Source organism: Pholis gunnellus (genome assembly GCF_910591455.1).
Source record: "Pholis gunnellus genome assembly, chromosome: 5".
Taxonomy (NCBI): Eukaryota; Metazoa; Chordata; class Actinopteri; order Perciformes; family Pholidae; genus Pholis; species Pholis gunnellus.
This window is the reverse complement of record NC_136531.1, coordinates 8474585-8494609: the sequence shown is the minus strand read 5'-3', so window position 1 is coordinate 8494609 and position 20025 is coordinate 8474585. Positions and strand designations below refer to the sequence as shown.

The following is a 20025-nucleotide window of genomic DNA, read 5'->3' as shown; positions in this document are numbered from 1 at the left end:
TATGCCGTGTAATGATTTTCTTTTTATGACATACTAACAACTTCTTCATGACATAGTATACTATGACTATGATTCGTGACATACTATAAAATTACTTTTTTACTTTTTAATGGTGTTTTCATGACACACTGAACTATGACTTTCTTGACTTTCTTTTTAATGACGTGCTTTTCTATGAAATATTAATATCCTATAGACACCATCTCTCTCGATCTCATGCTCAACATTAATGTTCTGTCTTAGTTTATATTAGGCACTGGTAATAGTATTACTTATACACTTTATATCTTTACTCTTGTATTTAACATTTGTTGTGATTTTACATTTAGTTTTAGTTGAACTTTTCACTTTATTTATTTACCTTAGTCTCATCGCTATTCTATTCTGCACTGGTGTCAGTATTACTGCTTTTACACGTAATATTTGCAATTCTATTGTTTTTAAATTATTTTATTTATTATTATTGCACAAGAATTTCCTTCCGGATTAAAAAAAAAGTTATAATTTATTGTATGTTATTAAATGAATTCTGTTGTCAATGTGACAGGCTTGTTCCTAACCACAGCTCGTGACCTAATGATGCCTTTATCAAAGCCAGCTCGGCTAAAATATGGGGTTCCAAGTTGAGCGTCTTAGAAATAAGTTATAAGTGATTTGTATTGTTTTGCACCGGTTATAAACTGCACAGCATTTAACCAAGCTAGTGTTAGTAAGTCTTACTTATTACAACATTTACCTCTACAAGAAAGCTGCATGCAGACCGATTCCCACTCCCTGCACGACAAAACCCTTGTTAAAGTAGACTTTCAGCAGTTTGCAAAGGGAAACTTGGATGAAAAGACAAGTTCTACAGCAGTTTATTAATCATCTGTGTCAAACTAGAGCAATGATTTCATGATGCATAGAGTGGCTGCTGTTAATGTCGTACAGTTTAGAAACAGAATGACAGCAAAAATCCAGTAAAGACTTAAAATGAATGTTTGTTTATATTATACATGTGTGTATACGTGTGTGTGTATGTGTGCGTGTGTGACAAGCAGTTGGCCACTAGAGGATGCTATGGCGTCATAGTTATTCTTAGGAAGAAATTCACTCATACGAAGGACAATTCAAGTTATAAAATTCCATTTTATTGTCAGAACTCAGAACTCAGCACACAAAACACTCAAATGATTGCAAAAAAACCCAACATTGGTTGATAACGGTAGTTCTCATATAACCGGAGATTCAAACCACATCGAAGCACAAACTTTAAAGGAATATTTCCCCCAAAATCAAGAGACACAAGTGGACGTTTATTTTAGTGAGGATCAAAAGGAATATGCAGTTTATCACTGAATCACATCTCATCCTGTGATGAAGAGAAGGAACCTCAGACTGGAAGTCCTTCCTGTCATTGCACATCTCACTGTGCTGTTAGAGAGACAGGACTCGAAGAGGACTTCAAAGATGAACGACGCTGGTTTGGGCACTTGGTATGACGATGTGACGCGATTTGATTAGTGATCTCATACACTCTTCTTCCATCACAGACGCCAATAATGATTTCCTATTTGCTTATTCAGTCATTGAAAGACATTGGACATGGTTTTCCTGACATCGTCCTTTACATGAAGCTCATGTTTAACGTCGCAGAGGGAAGTTTTGTGTTCGTCGATGTTTGAAGTATTAAATGATAACGCAATAGTTCTTCACTGATATGTTTTATAAGAGTAGTGAGCCATGCACAGAAATGCAATCTCTTAGCAAGCATAGAAGTACAGAGGGAAAGGAAAATTTAAATATGGAGTACAATTAAACAGAATATATATTTATATATTTATATTCCCTCTTTGTTTATCCTTCTGTCCAATACAATTATTATTTATTCAAACAATTCCTATCTACCAACTTTGTGGTCAAAAAGCATGTTAAAAGTGAATGATAGCTTAATAATTCCCCCCACACACACACCTACAGGAAAAAAAAAAAATAATCACTCGCCCTAAAATACACAAATATTTGGATTTTTAAGTCAAGAGAAAAGGTTCTCACAAGCTCCCCACAAATCCCGTGTTTGTTTTCCGGAGGAGACGAAAATAGACTCTTACAGCTAAAAATAGATTTGTTTTTAACCGTACAGTAACACAACCCACACCCTGTGATTGATATGAAAGATTTCTATCTGATCTACAAAATATAGCAATGCCCTTTTTAAAAATAGTTCAGTATTTTTCTATTATAACAGGACAGTTTTGTTTTTTTATTGAGATACATTCAGGATATAGACAGAATAGTGCCTTTGATAAGAGTTCACACTTGCAACTGTTTGGATCTTCGTCGGTGTCCAACGTCAAGTCGCTGCTTGTCGTCCGCTCAGTACCTGGTCTGGTACTCGTGGTGCCATCTGTTGAAGTCGTTGTAAAAGAGCACGATACTTCCAGATGCCATGCCAGTTATGATGCACCTTAGAGGAGTTAGGAGGGAACATCATCAGGTTTTGTTTTATTTACTTTAAAATGAAATTGGAGGCATCTCAGATGTAACATTTTGTTTCACCAACTCAAGCACTGTACTTAAATAAACGTTGAGGTACTTGTATTTGAGTATTTACAGTAAATATTTATAAATATTCTACCTTTTACTCCATCTACAGTTACTTTAGGTCACGGTTTTACACACAGAAGACATGATCAGCTTTTAAATATGATGTTTGAGGACAAAGTCCATCATAATTACTGCCAATAACTAGTTTGGCTCAACAAACAGCTCAAAACCCAATGATATAAAATAATATGATGAAACAGAATTCTCACATTTTAAGAAGCAACGTACAGCGAATATAAAGCATCTTTTTTTGAAAATAAATTAATCAATACGAACATTTTGATGATAAATCTATCAACTATTGAATTTTTCTTCTGGCTGGGCTCTACATTGTGTGTGTGTGTGTGTGTGTGTAGGTGTTGTTACCGTTGGTCATGCGACATGGTCATAGAGCGGATTCCTGCGTCACAGCCCGGATAGGTGAACAGCTGTTTGAGGTCGTGGAGCTGCCAGACCGATACGACGCCTCCATCGCCGCCTGTCAGCAGATACTGGCCGTCCCGACTGAGATACATGGCCTGGCAAAGACAGAAAAGAAAACCATCTTTTATTTAACTTTTCACCATGTTCACTCTTTGGTTTTGGGACGTTCCAATCATTACAGCCTTTACAGTAACATGTCATCCGAGCACTCAAGGCGCTGTACACTACAAGTCAGCCTTCACACACACATTCACACACACACTGATGGCAGAGGCTGCCAATGGCGAGGTGCCACCTGCTCATCAGGATCTTATCTATTGCACATTGAAGCAGCACAGCACAGCCTCCGGGAGCAATTTGAGGTTCAGTATCACGCCCAAGGACACGTCTACATGCAGACTGGAGGAGCTTATAGAGTAGAGGACGACTCGCTCCACCTCTGAGCCAGACGCCCCCACCAGATCTGACATAGTTTAACAAAGTAAAGTATACAATGTGAGGTGACTTTGCCTGACTTTTTTGATCATCTATTACCCGTCCTTCAATGCTCAAAATAAATGAAAAAGCGAGCAGCGAAAGCTATTCAGCCTGGAACCACATGCATAAATAGTCTCTGAATAGGACTGGTGATCTGGGACCAGTTTATCTCTCATGTCAAAGTAAAGCTCATACTGCGAGGTCATGTGATCCGACAAAAGATCCCAGGTCAGCACCGCCATCCTTTGGGGCTTTCTGTACACAGACCCTGACTGGCAACAAAGATGGCTCCCCACAGTGAGGCCTCGGAGATTTACTCGTCTCATCTGCTTTTCCTGCAAACTGTAACAGCTGAATGGTCCCCCCGGGACTCGGGCGTACACAAATCACGTCTCGTGTTGGAGTCTATTATGGGCACAGTGCATAGTGGAAGCTGAGGCTGAAACAGTCGGGAGCATCAATCAGCAAGCAACCGTAGCCGATGAAATGACGAGGCAGAATGCGAGTTCTAAAAAGGAGAGAATGACACTAATTTAGAGCTTTACTCGTTTGTGGTTTTATGACGCCGAATTCGTCCGTCTCTCGGCCGCGGCCGCTCTGCAGTGATTCAGCAAGAGACACTTTAATCATCAGCAGCATGTGTGTTGCATCAGGCTCGCATTAAATGGTAAAAATGAAACTTAAACTTCAGATTTGAAGTTGAAACAAGTGATTTTCAGGAACTTGACTTGGTAAGGAAAACATAAATAACCCTTCAAGAGCGGTACACGGTGGAGGAAAGTGGAAAGATTACAGCCTAAATTAGGCAAATGTTTTGTGTAAGCAGCTTTTGTGGAATTTCCTACCACACTGAATTAAAGGAGCTCTGTTTCTCATCATCACTTGAGAAAGGCACAAGGCTAGCATGTGAAGGCGCTCACACACACACACACACAGACACACAATGATGTCCCTGCACGCCGCATGCTGGCGGGAGGCCTCCGGAGTCATTCCAGCATAATTGCCACGTTAGATCATCGCGCAAGATGGGAACGGAGCGCGGCGGTTTCATTTGTGTGGTGTGGGTCTGTGTTGTGTGGATGGTAATTGTCTTGTGTATCAATTACCAGATACAGCGACAAAGATAATGCTTAATTCAGCCGATCATGATCGACACACTAAGACGGAAGTTCAGTGCGAACGTGGGGAAACATTGTGTGATCCATAAAAACGGTGAACTTTTATTGAAAAACTGTCAATTTAAAGCAGCATTAATTAGATTTTTGGGGGCAGCAGAAGATAACACGCACAACACTGACATATTATCACCGTTATAGTCGTTATGTTGAACATGTTAACAAGTAAGCTATTCACACAACCAGCCGACATAACATTCATTGGAAGTTGTATTTAAAGTCAAATATCTTTCTCCGTTTAGCTCTGCTTTGCTCTCAAACAACTCCTGGAAAAAAAACCTGTCTGCTGTTTGATGACAGAAATGTAGTGTGCAGTGGGTTTATCAAAGCTCTTTTGCTGATGTGGCTGGAAAGAAGGTTGATAAGAGCTGAGAGTGAACCAACAGAGTAAAGTTAAAATCAAAACAATGAGCTGAAAGACACAAAACCGCACTGTAGAGCTGAAGGGAACGACAGAATCCCTCCCCCAGCAACCCCTTTTTACGTTACATGCAGTCATTTAATCCTCTTAATATAAAAATATTCACTTGTGCAGCTTTATATTTCATTCAACCAGCAGTCACATCTTGTGTCCAAGCAATATTCCGCATGAACCGATGACGTACTACACAATAGTAGAACAAAAGGGATGTAAGAGCTATTTACCAGCTACAGTGCTGTATTAATGTACCTGCGTATCTACTAATGGAGTCCATGACCTTACTGGAGCCCAGCAGGAGGCAGGAGAGCTGGCAGACATGTCAGCCAGGCCAGGTAGGAGGCTGCAGACAGACATTATAAATCAGTCCTCTGCCACTGGGCGGCCAAACAAGATGGCCGATGGCTCTGCGGGAGCTAAGATGTCGACCCGGGCTCAGATGACTAAAAAAAATGACTCCAGCAGAAACACATGCACTTTTAATGCCCATATTTCCTACTTCTTCTGGGGGAACAGTGGGTGGATTTTTGAGACAGGAGAAGGTAAAAAGTTGAATTTATGGTGCTGTTAATCCCCCCCGTTACACGGACGACGGCAGTGAAAAAACTGCTGGAATGGTTACACTGCCTGAGTTATACGAGTACTTAAAAGACTGTAATCCATTCAGTATGGCTTCCGTCACTCGATTCTGCTATTAGACTCGGATGCCCACTGTTAGCCTGTCATCTAACCTCTGACTCAAGACCCTTGTAAATTTACAGTGCAAATATTCTCTCTCTTTCTAAGTGGATACTGCAGGCCAGGACAAACACTTATTTATCCTGGAGTCATACCGCGCAGAGGCTCTGAGGGCCGAGAAGATTGATTCTGGTATGTATGGGTGGACTAAATACTGTTCTCAAACCAGGGGGGGAGGAGCTAAAGAGGGGGTGGGGGGGGGTTGAGACTCTCACAGCCTCACTCCAAGATGTTAGGATTTTCCTAATGCCATCTGACATGGCTGGAATTTACAACAGCAGAAGAGAGCTGACAAGGCCGGCAGTGGCCCACACTGTTCCCAAGCCACAGCTTCGCTGCTTTAAAAAGGAACTCTGGGAAACTCTACAAGCATCTAAAACCACCATTAGTTTCTCTTAAAGACACAATAAAGTATTCTGCAACCTGAACACTTACAACATGCCCTACGATTTGAATACAATCAATCAGCATTTGTCTGCGTGCGCTCATTAATCACGTCTTCTACAAGTTGTATTTCTGGCTCCGTGTCGGAGCGGGCTGGCTTGGCGGGGTAGGAGCCCGGGACACGAGAGGTTTCGTAATAGGAAACAGGCGTGCGGCTGTCTGTCAGAGCTAGCTTACATTTCCCAGGCCAAACCGGAAACAAAGGGTCAGGAAACCAAAGGCAGTAGCCGCTATCTTGTGTCACTCGAACCACGAGGGAGGAAATGTGGGAAACGGGGAATGTGTCGTCTTGCGCTGGAGGGTAGTTAATGGTGTTGGTGTCCAGAGCTGACCGCCCCTCTGGAATGTTCTCTCCACCACTGCCGCTGACGCAATTTGACCTGACAACAGGGCTGTGGATCAAAAGGACCATTTCCTCTGCTCTGTGCGTGTGAAAGGGAATAAAAAAGGGGATGTGAAGCCGCAGTTTGCCCCCGAGGCGTGCAGACCCCTACCTTTTCTCAACTCTCAAACCACAAGAAAGCCTTTAATCAGTAAGAGGACATTCGACACTGATGTGGTGCAGGCATACATGTGTTGGTGCACTTTCACGCGCACGCTCACGCAGGTATTAAATATCCTCACCTTGATGCTGTCCTCCACCTCCATGTGTCCGAGCAGTTTGCCGTTGACACTGAAGTGACAAAACTGTCCCTTGTCGTAGTAGATCACACAGTGTCCCTCAGAGGAGGACTGGATAAGACGGGGCCGCAGGCAGCGCTCGGGGCCCTCCAGGGTCCGCAGCAGGTCCCCATTCATGGAATGGATCAGACAAGGACCCTCTGAACCAACATAAGACAACATGGTAACTCCAGTCAGAAAAGGGGAGGTGATTCTTTAAATTGGGTCTTTTGGTTGTGAAATAGAAACATATAGTTTGGACATATTAACAAAGACAGACAGTCAATCTCACCTTTGCAGCCGCTGATGACGAGACCCAGCTCTGCACACACACTTGCACATGTCACCTCACAGTCATGGCCTGTTAAGATGGCCCGCGGTGTAGTAAACTCTGCTAGAAAACACAAACAGAGGTTTGTATATACATAACAGCGTCACAGAAGAATGTATTACCACTTCTGGCCACTAGAGGGAGCAACATGCGCAATGAAAGCACTAGCTAGTGCTGAGTAATACTGTAGAATAACGTTAGCATTAGAAAATGAAGGCAGTCACTCCAGTTAAAAAAACATTATGAACAACCACATTAAAGCATAGACAAACTATGTATAGAACCAACAGTCAAGCACAGTCAAAATAGAATTAGTATTTCAGCTGGCAGGAAATGTGTTTTCTATATTTATATGAGAATGTTCTGCAGTTTGTTGCGCAGACTTTAAGACCGTTATCCTGCAAACACACTTCTCTCCTCATTCACTCTCCCTTTCTAGCACTTGTCACCCTCCGCCTCTCCCTATCTTTAAAACCCTCTCCCCCTGACTGCCTTTACTGGATCCAGATGTTCCTGCACTACTCAGAGAGAGAGAGAGAGAGAGAGAGAGAGACAGAGAGAGAGAGAGAGAGGGAATGAGAGTAAGCTATGTTCCAAGTCACAAAGTTTGTGTGATTTTGTTTTGGTTTGAGCTGTCGGGGCGAGCGACATAACAAAATCGCCTTTTACTTTTCCGTCTGTCTTCTTTATCTGCGAGCACATGCAGACTCGCATGGAGTTTGTTGCATCGTTATATTGAATTATTTTTTAACAAATGTAGATGGATGTATTGTATATGGAGCCAAACATTTGGTCATTGTGTTAAAGTGTTGATCTGGATGACGGCATGTAAAGAAATGCAACTGTGGTGTAAAGAAGCAGTGTGTGTGTGTGTGTGTGTGTGTGTGTGTAGGTGTGTGTGTAGTGACCAGTAAGAGTAGTAGGGCAGAAAAGCTGAACTTCAGCGAGGGTTCATGAGGGTTTCATGTCTGGTAGGGGGTCTTGACCTCAATGACCCCATTTTCTTTGCCGTCACAAGTCAAGTTCAGCCCAAAACGAGAAACACAGGGCAGCGACGGTCAGTACATGATTATGTTTAAATGCTTTGGGTCACTATTTTTCCAAAAATAATTGTGTCAAAGGCTCCACAGCAAAAATAGTTTAAGTAAAATAGTTTCCAATATAGTTCATTTCATACAGTAAATGCCTGACTTGGCCAAACTATTCAGTTTGTAAGCGAAGTCGCTCTCTTTAATTCAATTATATGACATAAAACTCAATACAGGTTCACTAATAAGACAGATAGGTTTTCTCCCAAAAGCCACAGCTACTGTTAAACCTTAATTAGATTAAGCAGAGAGACTCTTTACAGACCATAGTGCTCACTGAGCCCTGTTGTAAAAAAGCTAAACTCCAGTCAGGTATAAAGACGGCGTCAGCAAAGTTTCCTATCAATGAAACCATCTAATACATAGACACAGTGGCTAGAATATAACAGAGGGTGATACAATTAATACATTGATTCTGATAGAACAAATATTCAGTCTGCATGTTATTCAATAACGTTTAAGAGACAAAGAATTGGAAAGGAGTTTCAAAATAACAGGAGGTTTATAATGTAAAATGTATAACAACAAACAACACAACTTTGTACAAATAACTGACTTCAACATTTCTTAATGCCAGTTGATTGTTTAAACTCTCTACGTCCGGCTCTTCTCTCCACTTTGCAAATACGCATCAGACGCTCAAACTGTGGTCCAGCTCGATCCATCCCGGTCGGCAGCCTAAACATCTACATTTCATCTAGTTAACTGGCTAACATCCTTAACGTCACTAAAAGCAAACTTATGACCTACAAGCCTGTGGATTAAAGCATGATGTTGGATGTTGCTCGGAGTAGATCAATAAAGCTGATATATTGGTGTATCAGTTAACCTTTACAGCCTCTACCTGCCATTTGGTTTGAATTAGCGCCACATCTGATTACAATCTTATACCTGTATATGACTAAAGCTGGGACACTGAGGAGGGTATCAGCTATCTAGACATGTGTGGACAAGGTGTGTGTGTGTGTGTGTGTGTGTGTGTGTGTGTGTGTGTGTGTGTGTGTGTGTGTGTGTGTGTGTAGAGACTGGATTAGAAAAACAGCTCCATTCTTAATCATTTTAATATCTCACCTTCTTTCTCTCTTCTTGTTTTTTAATTAGCAAAGAGTAACGCACAAAGCATTTGGGTATCCATTTAGCTAAGAAGCAGATGTATAAGAGTAGTATTACAAGAGTTTTAATATTTCTGTGTCAAAGATTTAGTTTTAGTAATTAAATATTCAGTCATTGAGGACATTTGTTACACAAAAGCTAAACGAAGGGGTAATGAGCATTTCAAATTTGATACCAGATCCAGACTCAATCAAATGTCATAAAAACACAAACCTATAAGTATGTGCCTGTGTTTGATAATAAATGTGGATAAATGTACATGTTGGTGTGAAAATGTTGTGCATCTTAAACAATTTACACTAATCAGTAGATAATAATTTACAGTTATTCTCAAACAATCTTGATGATTTTCCAGATAAAGAATATTTTAATCTTCAGACTTTGCTCTTCCTTTAAAACAACATGAATACAGTGTAACTTATTATTACTATACTATTACTAAATAGATGTCTCATTGAACTGGCTTCCCCTCTGCGACCAGCAGATGGCACTGGTGTCTGTGGAATCTCTGCTGTTGTGCACAACGACAACAACATCTGTCTGCAGCAGGAACCGAGTGTGCATAGGTCAACGTGTGCATGTCGGCCATTCAGAGGCATTTGTGTCGAGCTTATGAAATGTGTGGGATGTTCACAGGGCATTATGCATGAGAAGGAAGGTGTGCGTATGCATGTGTGCTCATTCCCGACTTTAGCTTGAAAGTGTTTTGTTTTTGGAAAAGGAATAAAGAAAAGTGGTCCGTCTATGTATTTTGTGAGTGTGTGTGTGTGTGTGTGTGTGTGCGCAGTTGAGCTTCATGTCTGGGAGAGCCTCCTGCGGTCTGGGGCAATGGAGCATCACATTGTGGTGGTGAGGGGTTAGGATGACGACTGCTTTGTCTGCTCCTCTAGCTGCAGCGTGGTAAGTGCACTGAGCCGAATGAGGTCGTACCGAAACAACCGTGCTTACGAGAACATGTACAGCACATGCATTGGCATGTAAACACAGAACCCCTTTATGCATGTAATGATTCTTCTAAAATACGAGTTTGATTGTTAAACCTGAAGACACGAGGTACAGTACAGATATCACGATTTGTGTCAGTTCATCTAAATCCTCATGTAACCTTGCAGCATGCATCGTTCTACCATAAGGAAATGCAAATGATCTGCATTAAGGATGATTACAATACGGTTCTAAAGAAGTCACAATGTTGCCGAAACGTCAGCTAATAGAATAAAATCTACATGACGTCCTTCATTTAAAGTGCTGCTACTTTTTGTCATGTTGTCATTCATGTTATGTTTTCTGTTGAGTAAAATGAAAGTGATCAAAAAGTGAAAAACATGATTTTGTGGTTTTTAACTCACAAAAGTATTTATTCTTCCTTTCTAAAATATTTATAAAATCCCTGTGAATTAACTCGCTGGAATAGGAAAATATATTTTCTTGATTCAAACAGCCCACATCAATGAAAATGAGGTAAGTGACGAACAATCTACGCTGTCTCCCAAATCAAAAACCAATGTGGCTTATTAACCAAATCACAATTAGTCATAAATTTCAGCCCATTTGTAATGGATCACTTAACAACATGTACGCCAATCTAAGCTGACCAAATTAGCGCAGAGCTGACTAAGGGCTGAGCAATGTGTGTGCGACGCTTTGATCATGGCTAATGCCATATGTTATGGTAACGTAAGAGAGGCCCATGACATTTTTCACTTTTATCGACTAGTGTGACCCCGTGGCCCTCGGATGGTGGTGAACTTTCATGTGCTGGCGGACGACCCCCAACATCACATTTAACGTCTTCTAAGTGGCCCACACTTTCACTCACATTAAAGACAGATTCTCTCCCTCACGCACGCACACACACACACATAATCTCTGATCTCACAAACCTCACACACAATCTCAAACACATTATCGAAAGCTGTTCCCGCTGCAACAGTCCTGCGAAATCCAATCTGTATGCAGGAGGCCTGGCCTGGTCAGACGAAACTAGTTGTTACTTTACAGAGGGAGGCCGTAAATCACACAGTCACAACTGTCTGGGAGAGAGAGCACTCAGAGAATACCCGTGTGTGGGTGTGTGTGTGTGTGAGTGTGTGTGTGCACGCTCACACATCGGGCAGGTTTGCCTGTGTACTTACTGCCTGGACTCTCTCCAATGCTGTTGTGCTTTCCGTTCCAGTACCACAGCAGCAGGGTGGCATCTCTGGAGCCCGACAGCACGTAGCAGTCTCCTCCAATGTAGGACTCGGAGCGAGCCAGACACGTCACCACGTCGCGATGCCCAAACACTATCTGAGTCAGTTTGCCTGCAGAAGTACACAAATATACGGACAATAATCAGCATTCATTCATCCGTAAACAAGAAAGTAATGCTGCATTCATAAATAGATAATAACATTTGAACAATATAAGATTCGGTATGTAGCACATAAATTCATGTTGCAGTTAAATGACAAAAACTGAGTGTGAATTTATTGCTACTTCTTTAGAGCCATGTGTTTGTTGTTCATCTGTCTGCTTAGCTAGTAGGTCTACAAGATCAGAAAACTACTAATTCCCAGACAAGAATAAATATTTGTTCCAACTCTGTGTGTGTGTGTGTGTGTGTGTGTGTGTGTGTGTGTGTGTGTGTGTGTGTGTGTGTGTGTGTGTGTGTGTGTGTGTGTGTGTGTGCCCGCCCGTGGACATGCAGTGCGCTCCATGTGTATATATAAAGAGGCTAATTGCTGTCAGATTTCCAGACCACAGCTTCACTGTCTAGCTGTCTAATACTCATTACGCTCCTCATAGTGTGACCTCTGCAGTCAAACAGTGGATAGTTTGCAACACATGACATTTCTGCCTGGGTGTCAAAATCACTGTCCATCGGATAATTAAGCTGTATCTCACCGCAAAAATGAGTGTGGTTATGAAACTGGGCGGGTCACTGACTGAACTTCCAAAGAAGAACAGAGACATCAAAGACGTAAAATGTTTGACATCTTTATAAACACTGGAAATAAGTAATGATGGCTGCAGCAATAATGGCTACCATGCAGTTCATATTGAACACACACTCAAGCTGCTCACAGACACACACACACACATATATACACACACACTTGCATGCACACAGACTCAATTGAATGTGTGTGCATGCAGGCGTATGAGGCTGTGTTTTGTGCACGTGTACCAATCAAGTCTTGTAATTGATAAAATCCCTCAGTTCTTTAACCTGGGGGCTTTAGGGACCTCGGTGGCAGCTGTTGAGCGTGTGCGATTAAACCGTGTTCACGTTCCAGTCGCACACCTCGGTGGCAGTCACACAATAGAGCCATCTCTGTGCTCCCATCCCTCCTTCCCTCCCTCCTCTATAGAAGACAGGGAGGCCCTGGCCTATAGAAATTGAATCGGAGTCTGTTTCTGAATGGGGTACTAGGAGAAGAGTTGCGGCGCGGGGTACACAGATGAAGCTTCAGACAGTTTCATTTAGGACCCCTGACCTGATGGCGCCTGTGTGAGCAAAAAGGGCTGCATTGCATGTGTGCTTGCGAGTATATGAGCAAGTCAGTGGTCTCTAGGCAAATACAATGCCAGTGTGAGAGACTGTATGGATTACTTACAAACACACATGCAATGCACACACACAAGGGTTTTCAGTATTTTCCTCATTTACAGTAACTCTACTGAACCAAAACATCTGAGAACAGAGTTTTGTGCTACAAAATAAAAATATCTTAAAGAAATTATGCAGTTCAGATATTAAGATATTAGGCTAAAATTGACAACAATCATGCCCAAACTGGCAAAAATAAGAAGAGAAAAATAAAGAGAGCGTTACTGCTGCAAATAATACATTTATAGCTATTCCACTGGTACAGCTGCAATACAATGCAGCACAGTACAGTAAACAGAGCTCACTATCTGGGTCACGGCAAACAGCTGAGACTGTTGTTTACAGTATTGAGAATCTACTAGTGGCTGCTAGAGGCTGCAACGTTCATTGCACTCCATAATACAAGACAAAATGAAAAACATACTGATGGGATTTTTTTGTCTTTCTTAGAGCCTTACTAGTCGTGGAGAGAAAAAAGTTTGTCCTGAGGATGGTGCTAGAGGAAAGGCGATGGGGTTGAACAACATCAAGAGGTTTATTCATTCAAAAGATTGAATGTGTTCATCACATTTCATGGCAGTATTTGCTTGGGAGACATCTTATGTTCAGAATTTACATTTTAGCTGGAGGGTAAAGAGGAAAGCTCATGGAGAGGCTAAATGAGAAAGAGTTCATCCTCTGGGTACAATGACTGTGCTCAGTACATTTCATGGCAATGCGCCCGATAGATTTGGAAATCAGTGCGAGAATTAAATTGTACAAAAATACACCGTGATGTGGCTCATGTGCCAGAAACAAAGCAGCGAGTTTTTCTGTTAAATTTGTTCTGTTCCAACTAAATTATTTTCACTTTGCGAGCTTGACGTCGAGGCTGTATTCAAATTACAAGTATTCAACCGTTGCATTTAGGTTTTTGTCTGCTGTGAGACATAAAAACATTGAAGCAAAGATCTCATGCCAAGAGTTTGGTGGCAGAGAAAATGTGCATGTTAAGCCTCCAAATATGGTTTACCCAAATTATACAGTGATATATGGTTAACAAACCGGTTTCCTTATTTTGACAACGTCAAATATGAAGTAACACATTTACAGCATGTAAATCTCTGTCTAGGCTAATGCATACATGATGTGGCATTTTATAAATACCCTGTTCTTAAAGAAAGCAAACAGTGTTTTGTGATCCTGACGATATGAGGGCTGAGTGGGGGGGGGGGAGTGTACCATGATTATACAATACCTGAGTCAGTTGAGTAAACCCGGAAGCTCTTGTCCCAAAAACCGCACAGAAGGATGAAGCGGTTGTCGGCTGCGATGACGAAACACTGCGAGCTGATCTGAATGCTTTGATCCAGCAGGTCTGAGATCTGACGACGATGACTGCTCACGTTACTGGCTGGAGAGGAAACATTTTAAAAAAGAAAATATTCAGATGTGCACAGAAATATAAAATCTATGATACAACACACAGTTAACCATTTGCATATATCAGCTATAAGAGCTCACACTCCAATGCACCGCCACTTAAGTTTCAGCGAACGGTGCAAAGAAGATTTGTGAGAGAATACATAAAACATCTTGGATGTTAAGTTTACGGGACTTCACATTTTCTGCGAGAGTCAAACAGTAATGATAGAGGGAGCACAGCACAGCACTTAAGTCAGAACACACACTGCAAATTCATCGCGGTTGTGTAATTTAGCCAACGGTTGGTTAGAAAGCTAATTTATTGACATTCTCTCTTCTGTAAGTGATATCTTTCTTTCTTCTTCTAGAGAGATATGACCATTGTGAAGTATTTCTCGTTGTGGTGGGGTCAGAAGCACTGGAGAACAGGTGTCGGAGAAGATTGTGCAGCACGGAAACTGAGAAAGTCCAGCATAGCTGCTACCATCAATATTTCAACCCATTTTTAACATTTCTCAAAGCCACAGTCGGCTCAGCACTCATCCTCAATTTACTGTGTTTAGCTCAAGACTCCTCCTGGAATGCAAACAGTGTAAATATATTACTGACAAGCCCAAAAATCCCCTCTACCTCCCCCGAAACACACACACACGCACTTTATTTATGCTTTAGTGTTATAAACTTTGACAAAGTGTGAGATGGGAGAAAACAACAATGTCAAAGAAATTATTAAAGATTTATTGGATGAAATTAGCCTGAAAAACTTACTTTCAAGGGCAGATAACACACAACACACACACACACACACACACACACACACACACACACACACACACACACACACACACACACAATAGAGCTCTCATAAAAACATGCAGTATAAATACGGATGCAAAAATATTTCTTTCTTTCTGCCTGTACAGAGGGGAGGCGAAGGAGAGACATTCTGTACGTGCAAGTAAAGCTGAATGTGTGACTAAATTGAGACTAAACCCTGGATATTTTCAGTAGTCAAGTGTTTGGAGAAAAAGAAACGTGTGCAAATGCTCTGGTGAGACTAAGAGTGACCACAACATTCACAGAGAAAGAAAAGACCCCCCCCCCTTCCCTTGCAGATGTGCATGAGATTATGAGAGGCTGCAGCAAAGCGACGGAGGCGAAGGCGGGAGCAGATAGAAGTGGCTCGTCTCTCCCTGCTCCACCAGTGCATCCCATACATCACTGCAGCTCGGCGCTCTTCTCCTGCTCATCAACAAGTCGTGAAGGATGAGAGGCGCCCATATTGTCCTGACAGCCGTCCGCCGTGCATTCTCAATCACACATTATTACCACATTCATATTCATTTCCATTGACACGCGTCCTTTCCCTCCGCTCAAATTAAACCAAAGAGGATGCAGAAAGGGAGGGAGGGAAGGGACGATGGAGAGGGAGAAAGAGGGGGAGTTGATGATGAAATGCCGGCCTAGGCCACAGCTCATTGCATTCCAATTTGCATGCAAATGGTTTAGTGTGAGAGCAGGGCCTATATCATGAGGAGTGAACTGGGGCACGGGCGGAGAAACAACTCTAATCTACTGTCCAGGGACACGCCGCTGCAGACTGCCATGAGTCACCATGATGCCAGCAGGATTCATACACAAATCCGCACCAAAAAAAAATTAATTATAAAAAATAAAATGATTTCATGCATATATAAGCTCACACTGTGTGAAGAATACGCATGTGTGTGTGTGTGTGGACTCTTCTACAGCCATGAATGACAGCATACCTATCAAAGGGTCAATTTCCACAGGAAGTTGGTACTGCTGGTCCTGCACCGTTGAGCTCTGATGACCTGACAAGAAGAAGACAGATTGGATTAATATTGTAATCATGTGGCCTTGTGAAGTAGATGCTGGCTTTCAGTTCATTATAACCACGCTGAAAATTATAACCATAAAGTCTCAGTGTCACCCGCTGGCCCAAGAGTTCTCCTGCAAATTAGACATCAATTATGTCAAAGAGCTACCAAGGCCACAGACAACATAACTGTTTATGCTAACTGCTACAATATGCATTTCTTTGGTCCACCTAATATCTCTAAAGCGATATCTGCATATGAATACACAATCTGTAGGCAATGGGACAAGAGTTTGGCTTCGGAAGTGTTCTGGTTTCCATTTGTAGTCCGTGTAGAATCAACCAATCACGTTTGAGCGTGCTTTGCGAGCAAAAGAGGCGGACCGCTAACCTGACCCGCTAACTGGTTTGTTACATAGAATAATCTGTGAAGCCGTCACTGGAAACCGTTTGGAAAAGGTCAGACACTTTCAAAAAGATGATATAGCAATAAAAACAATAAGAGCAGGTCTGTCAATCAAACTCTTGCCGAAGTGAGTTGGGAGAACAGAAAAAACATATTTTTTTAATCGAGAATAGCCTTCATTGCTGTTCTTTGCCCTTCTTTAAATGAAGAAATGCTCTCCAGCTCTGATATAACTGATGTTATTGCAGCATCGAAGCTAACCTCTCCGTGAGTCGACGTTGTCGTTTAGAACAAACACATCTCTGTGTCGTCTCGCACACACCTAGGCCACACCCCCGACAGCAGCTCCTCACAGGACGCTGATTGGTCCGTGCTCTGGCTTACTGGTCACCAACGCATTACTTGAAGCCTAACTTGATGGATTTTTGTGCGATATGTGATCCCGAGACGCTCTCGTGATCTTGTGACATCGCAAGAATCCAGCTGCTGTGCCAGGTAGACGGATGGCATTTGCCGAAATGCAATCTCAGAACACATCAGTTATTGTCTGAATTTTTCATTTATCACAGTTTGATGCCGAGATGCAACTCATGATTACTTTCACTATCGATCAACAGCTTCCTTTTTTGGGGGATTAAGCAATTCATTACTCAGACTATAGAATGTCTTAAAAAAGCCACAATCAAAATTTTAGAGCCGAGGTTGACTTCTCTCAATGACTTACATCTGACAAACCCAAATATATTGAGTTTACAATTATACAAGAGAAAAGTAGCAAATTATTTTAATCCATGTTATTTTTTTGGGATGAACTGACTTTATATTCTTTACAATGTCAAAAAAAGCTGAAAAATGGCTTTCATTGCTCATTTTGTCATATCAATGGTGCAAAAAACATATTCAATTTACAAAAATATTACACAGATAGGAGTTAAAACATTTGAGAAGCCGACATAAACCATTCCTTTAACCAAACGAGTTGACTAACCAGTAAGCAGATTGTCTATCAGCTGCATCTACTCTAAAGGCAAAAAATTAAATGTGAATAATGTCTGCCGACATGCTCATGAACAAATTTCCATGTTTATTGTTGAGATGCGTCCTGTTGAGAAGAATTAACAACGCGAACGTCTTAACATTTTTATTTCTTATCTGCTCTAACAGCCACAGGAAGACTCCAGAAAAATTAATGAACCACTTCTGACCGGGACACATCTAGTTTATTATGCCAGCTCACCAAACCAATTAGGTTAATCAGCCTGGTCTTTGGTGCGCATGGATGAGGTTCTACTAAAAACCGATCAGTCTTCATCCTCATAAATTCAGAGATATCAAATTTAATGTTTCTTCCAAGGACGTTGTGTAAATAAGGTTTTGTGAAGTGAGAGGCTGATGTATGGAGGTGGACGTGGGACCTAATGCTGGGCTGCTGCATGTGTCACATTTGATACTGCTATCCAGCAGACACAGTCAACTGTCTCCCAAATCAACGTGCATCCTATCGAGACAAGACGGGTCAATTCTTGACTTGCGTGAATTGGACAGAGTACAGAGGAGAGAGATGAACCGAGGAAATGTGATGAGGATTCTGTTGGAGCAAAAGATTGTTCTAACCTACCTGCAATACCCTCGAGATTAATTTGATGCAGAGTCACTGAGTCATACATTCATTCAATTAAATGCAAAGAATACGAGTACACACTCTCACCAGTCAAGCCGTGCCACTTGTTGACGGCAAAGATGCGGTTGGCGGTGACAGTGATGATTGCAGGTGACGTTAGACCCGGCTGAGTGTTCGCCGCAACGTGGGTCACAGGAGAGTTGGATGGGAACTTCAGCACCATGATAACGTCCTGCTGCATCTGCTCCGTAAACATCAGCGGGGTCTGCAGGAGAAGATACTGTTCAGGCACACGGGACAGACAACGAGACGCGGGGAAGAGAGGGAAAAGAGCCGAGATATGGAGCGGCAGACAAAGAGCAAAAACAGAACGACGAGAGAAGCAGTCGGTGTTGGCGAGGAAAAAACAGAGGGAGAGGGAGGAAAAAAAGAAGGACAGAGAGAAAGTTAGGAAGCTTCAGCAGGACAGCAGCAAGCAGAAATTAAGTAGCATCGGCTAAAGATTTAGGTAAAAAACAAGGGATCCCTTGTGAAACAGTGATGCAGGAGAATTAGAAATGAAAATAATTCATGAATGTGTTTCAACTTTTAAAAGTGTTACAAAAGATGAGGTACTCTGTTAAAGTCCCCTTTTACTCAGAACTGTGTGATCAGAATGACGCATGTTCAAGGTTTCACACTAGAAGCCTGTTTATACCTTGAAGAGGAAAGTTTGTGCTCACCTTTATTCTGAGGTTAAGAATGAACTTTTCTGTGCACTTCAAGACATTCATTCTTTTGAAATCAAAAACATTTGCATATACAGAGATTCCAATAAGGAAGGAGTAAATGGGATTTATAGTAATTGAACTTTTTGTGGAAAAACAATCGATTCTTTTTTACGTCTTAAAACATATCTGAAGGGGATCTTTAGGCGTTAGATATAAAACAGAGAAAATTAGTAAATCCTTGATAAAATGACCCAAACGAATAATCAATTAACAAAATATTTGTTGATTCATTTTCTGTCAGCTGACTAATATAAAATATGTAGGAATTCAATTTGCATAAGATTAAACTTGTTACTTATAAATATACAGCAGGAGAAACTGACTACAATGCAGTCATAACAAAAAAGTAACTTCATTGACCTATCAGACTGTTAGACAGGAGCTCATATAGAGCCATTTACAAAGTGTTTGTACTAAGCAGCTCTTACACAGAGCCATTTCCCTCCTTGCGTGTAAAGAAGAGGAACATCAGTGTTAACATCGGGAACAGACCTGAGTAAATCCGGTGTGTCTGACAGCTAACCAGATGCACTGACAGTATCATTACCACTAGCATGGGCAGAAGCCGACACTCTTGACAACACACTCACACGAGAGAGAAAGTAGAGAGCGAGAACATGTAAAAGCAAAGAGAACAGGGCGTTTTGAAGGAATATGGACGGGCGGGGAGGGTTAGTAATGTGTTTGAATAATGGCGTCTGAATATTATGTTTGAAAAATATATGTGGTGGAGTAAAAATGAAAAAAAAAACATTTCATAGGAATTTGGGAATGAGTGAGGCGGGTTTCAAAGCCATCGTCTGAGTTTGTGTCTGTGAGTGCATGTGTGCGCTGGGTGGTGGTCTACAGCCGGCTGTCAGCGCCACAGGGACACCACACTAATAGGGACTCATGGGGCCTTGGCCCATCACAAGCAGGCACAGTGACTGCACTCCTTTG

General features: G+C 41.7%; 1 protein-coding gene across 3 annotated transcripts in view; it reads right to left on the bottom strand.

The window, feature by feature from the left end:
* Positions 1 to 1108: 1108 nt before the first annotated feature.
* Positions 1109 to 20025, bottom strand: part of lrba (LPS-responsive vesicle trafficking, beach and anchor containing) — a 180203-nt gene continuing 161286 nt past the window's right edge. For 2 of the 3 annotated variants that reach the window (XM_079159646.1, XM_079159647.1), the window contains exons 49-56: positions 18404 to 18581; positions 16219 to 16284; positions 14283 to 14438; positions 11589 to 11756; positions 7214 to 7315; positions 6886 to 7082; positions 2953 to 3104; positions 1109 to 2446 (exon numbers count right to left, since the gene is read on the bottom strand). In XM_079159646.1, the coding sequence (XP_079015772.1) occupies positions 2356 to 2446; positions 2953 to 3104; positions 6886 to 7082; positions 7214 to 7315; positions 11589 to 11756; positions 14283 to 14438; positions 16219 to 16284; positions 18404 to 18581 (1110 nt within the window). In that variant the 3' untranslated portion in view covers positions 1109 to 2355. The remainder of the gene's footprint in view (positions 2447 to 2952; positions 3105 to 6885; positions 7083 to 7213; positions 7316 to 11588; positions 11757 to 14282; positions 14439 to 16218; positions 16285 to 18403; positions 18582 to 20025) is intronic. The other variant, XM_079159648.1, reaches the window with a different exon arrangement.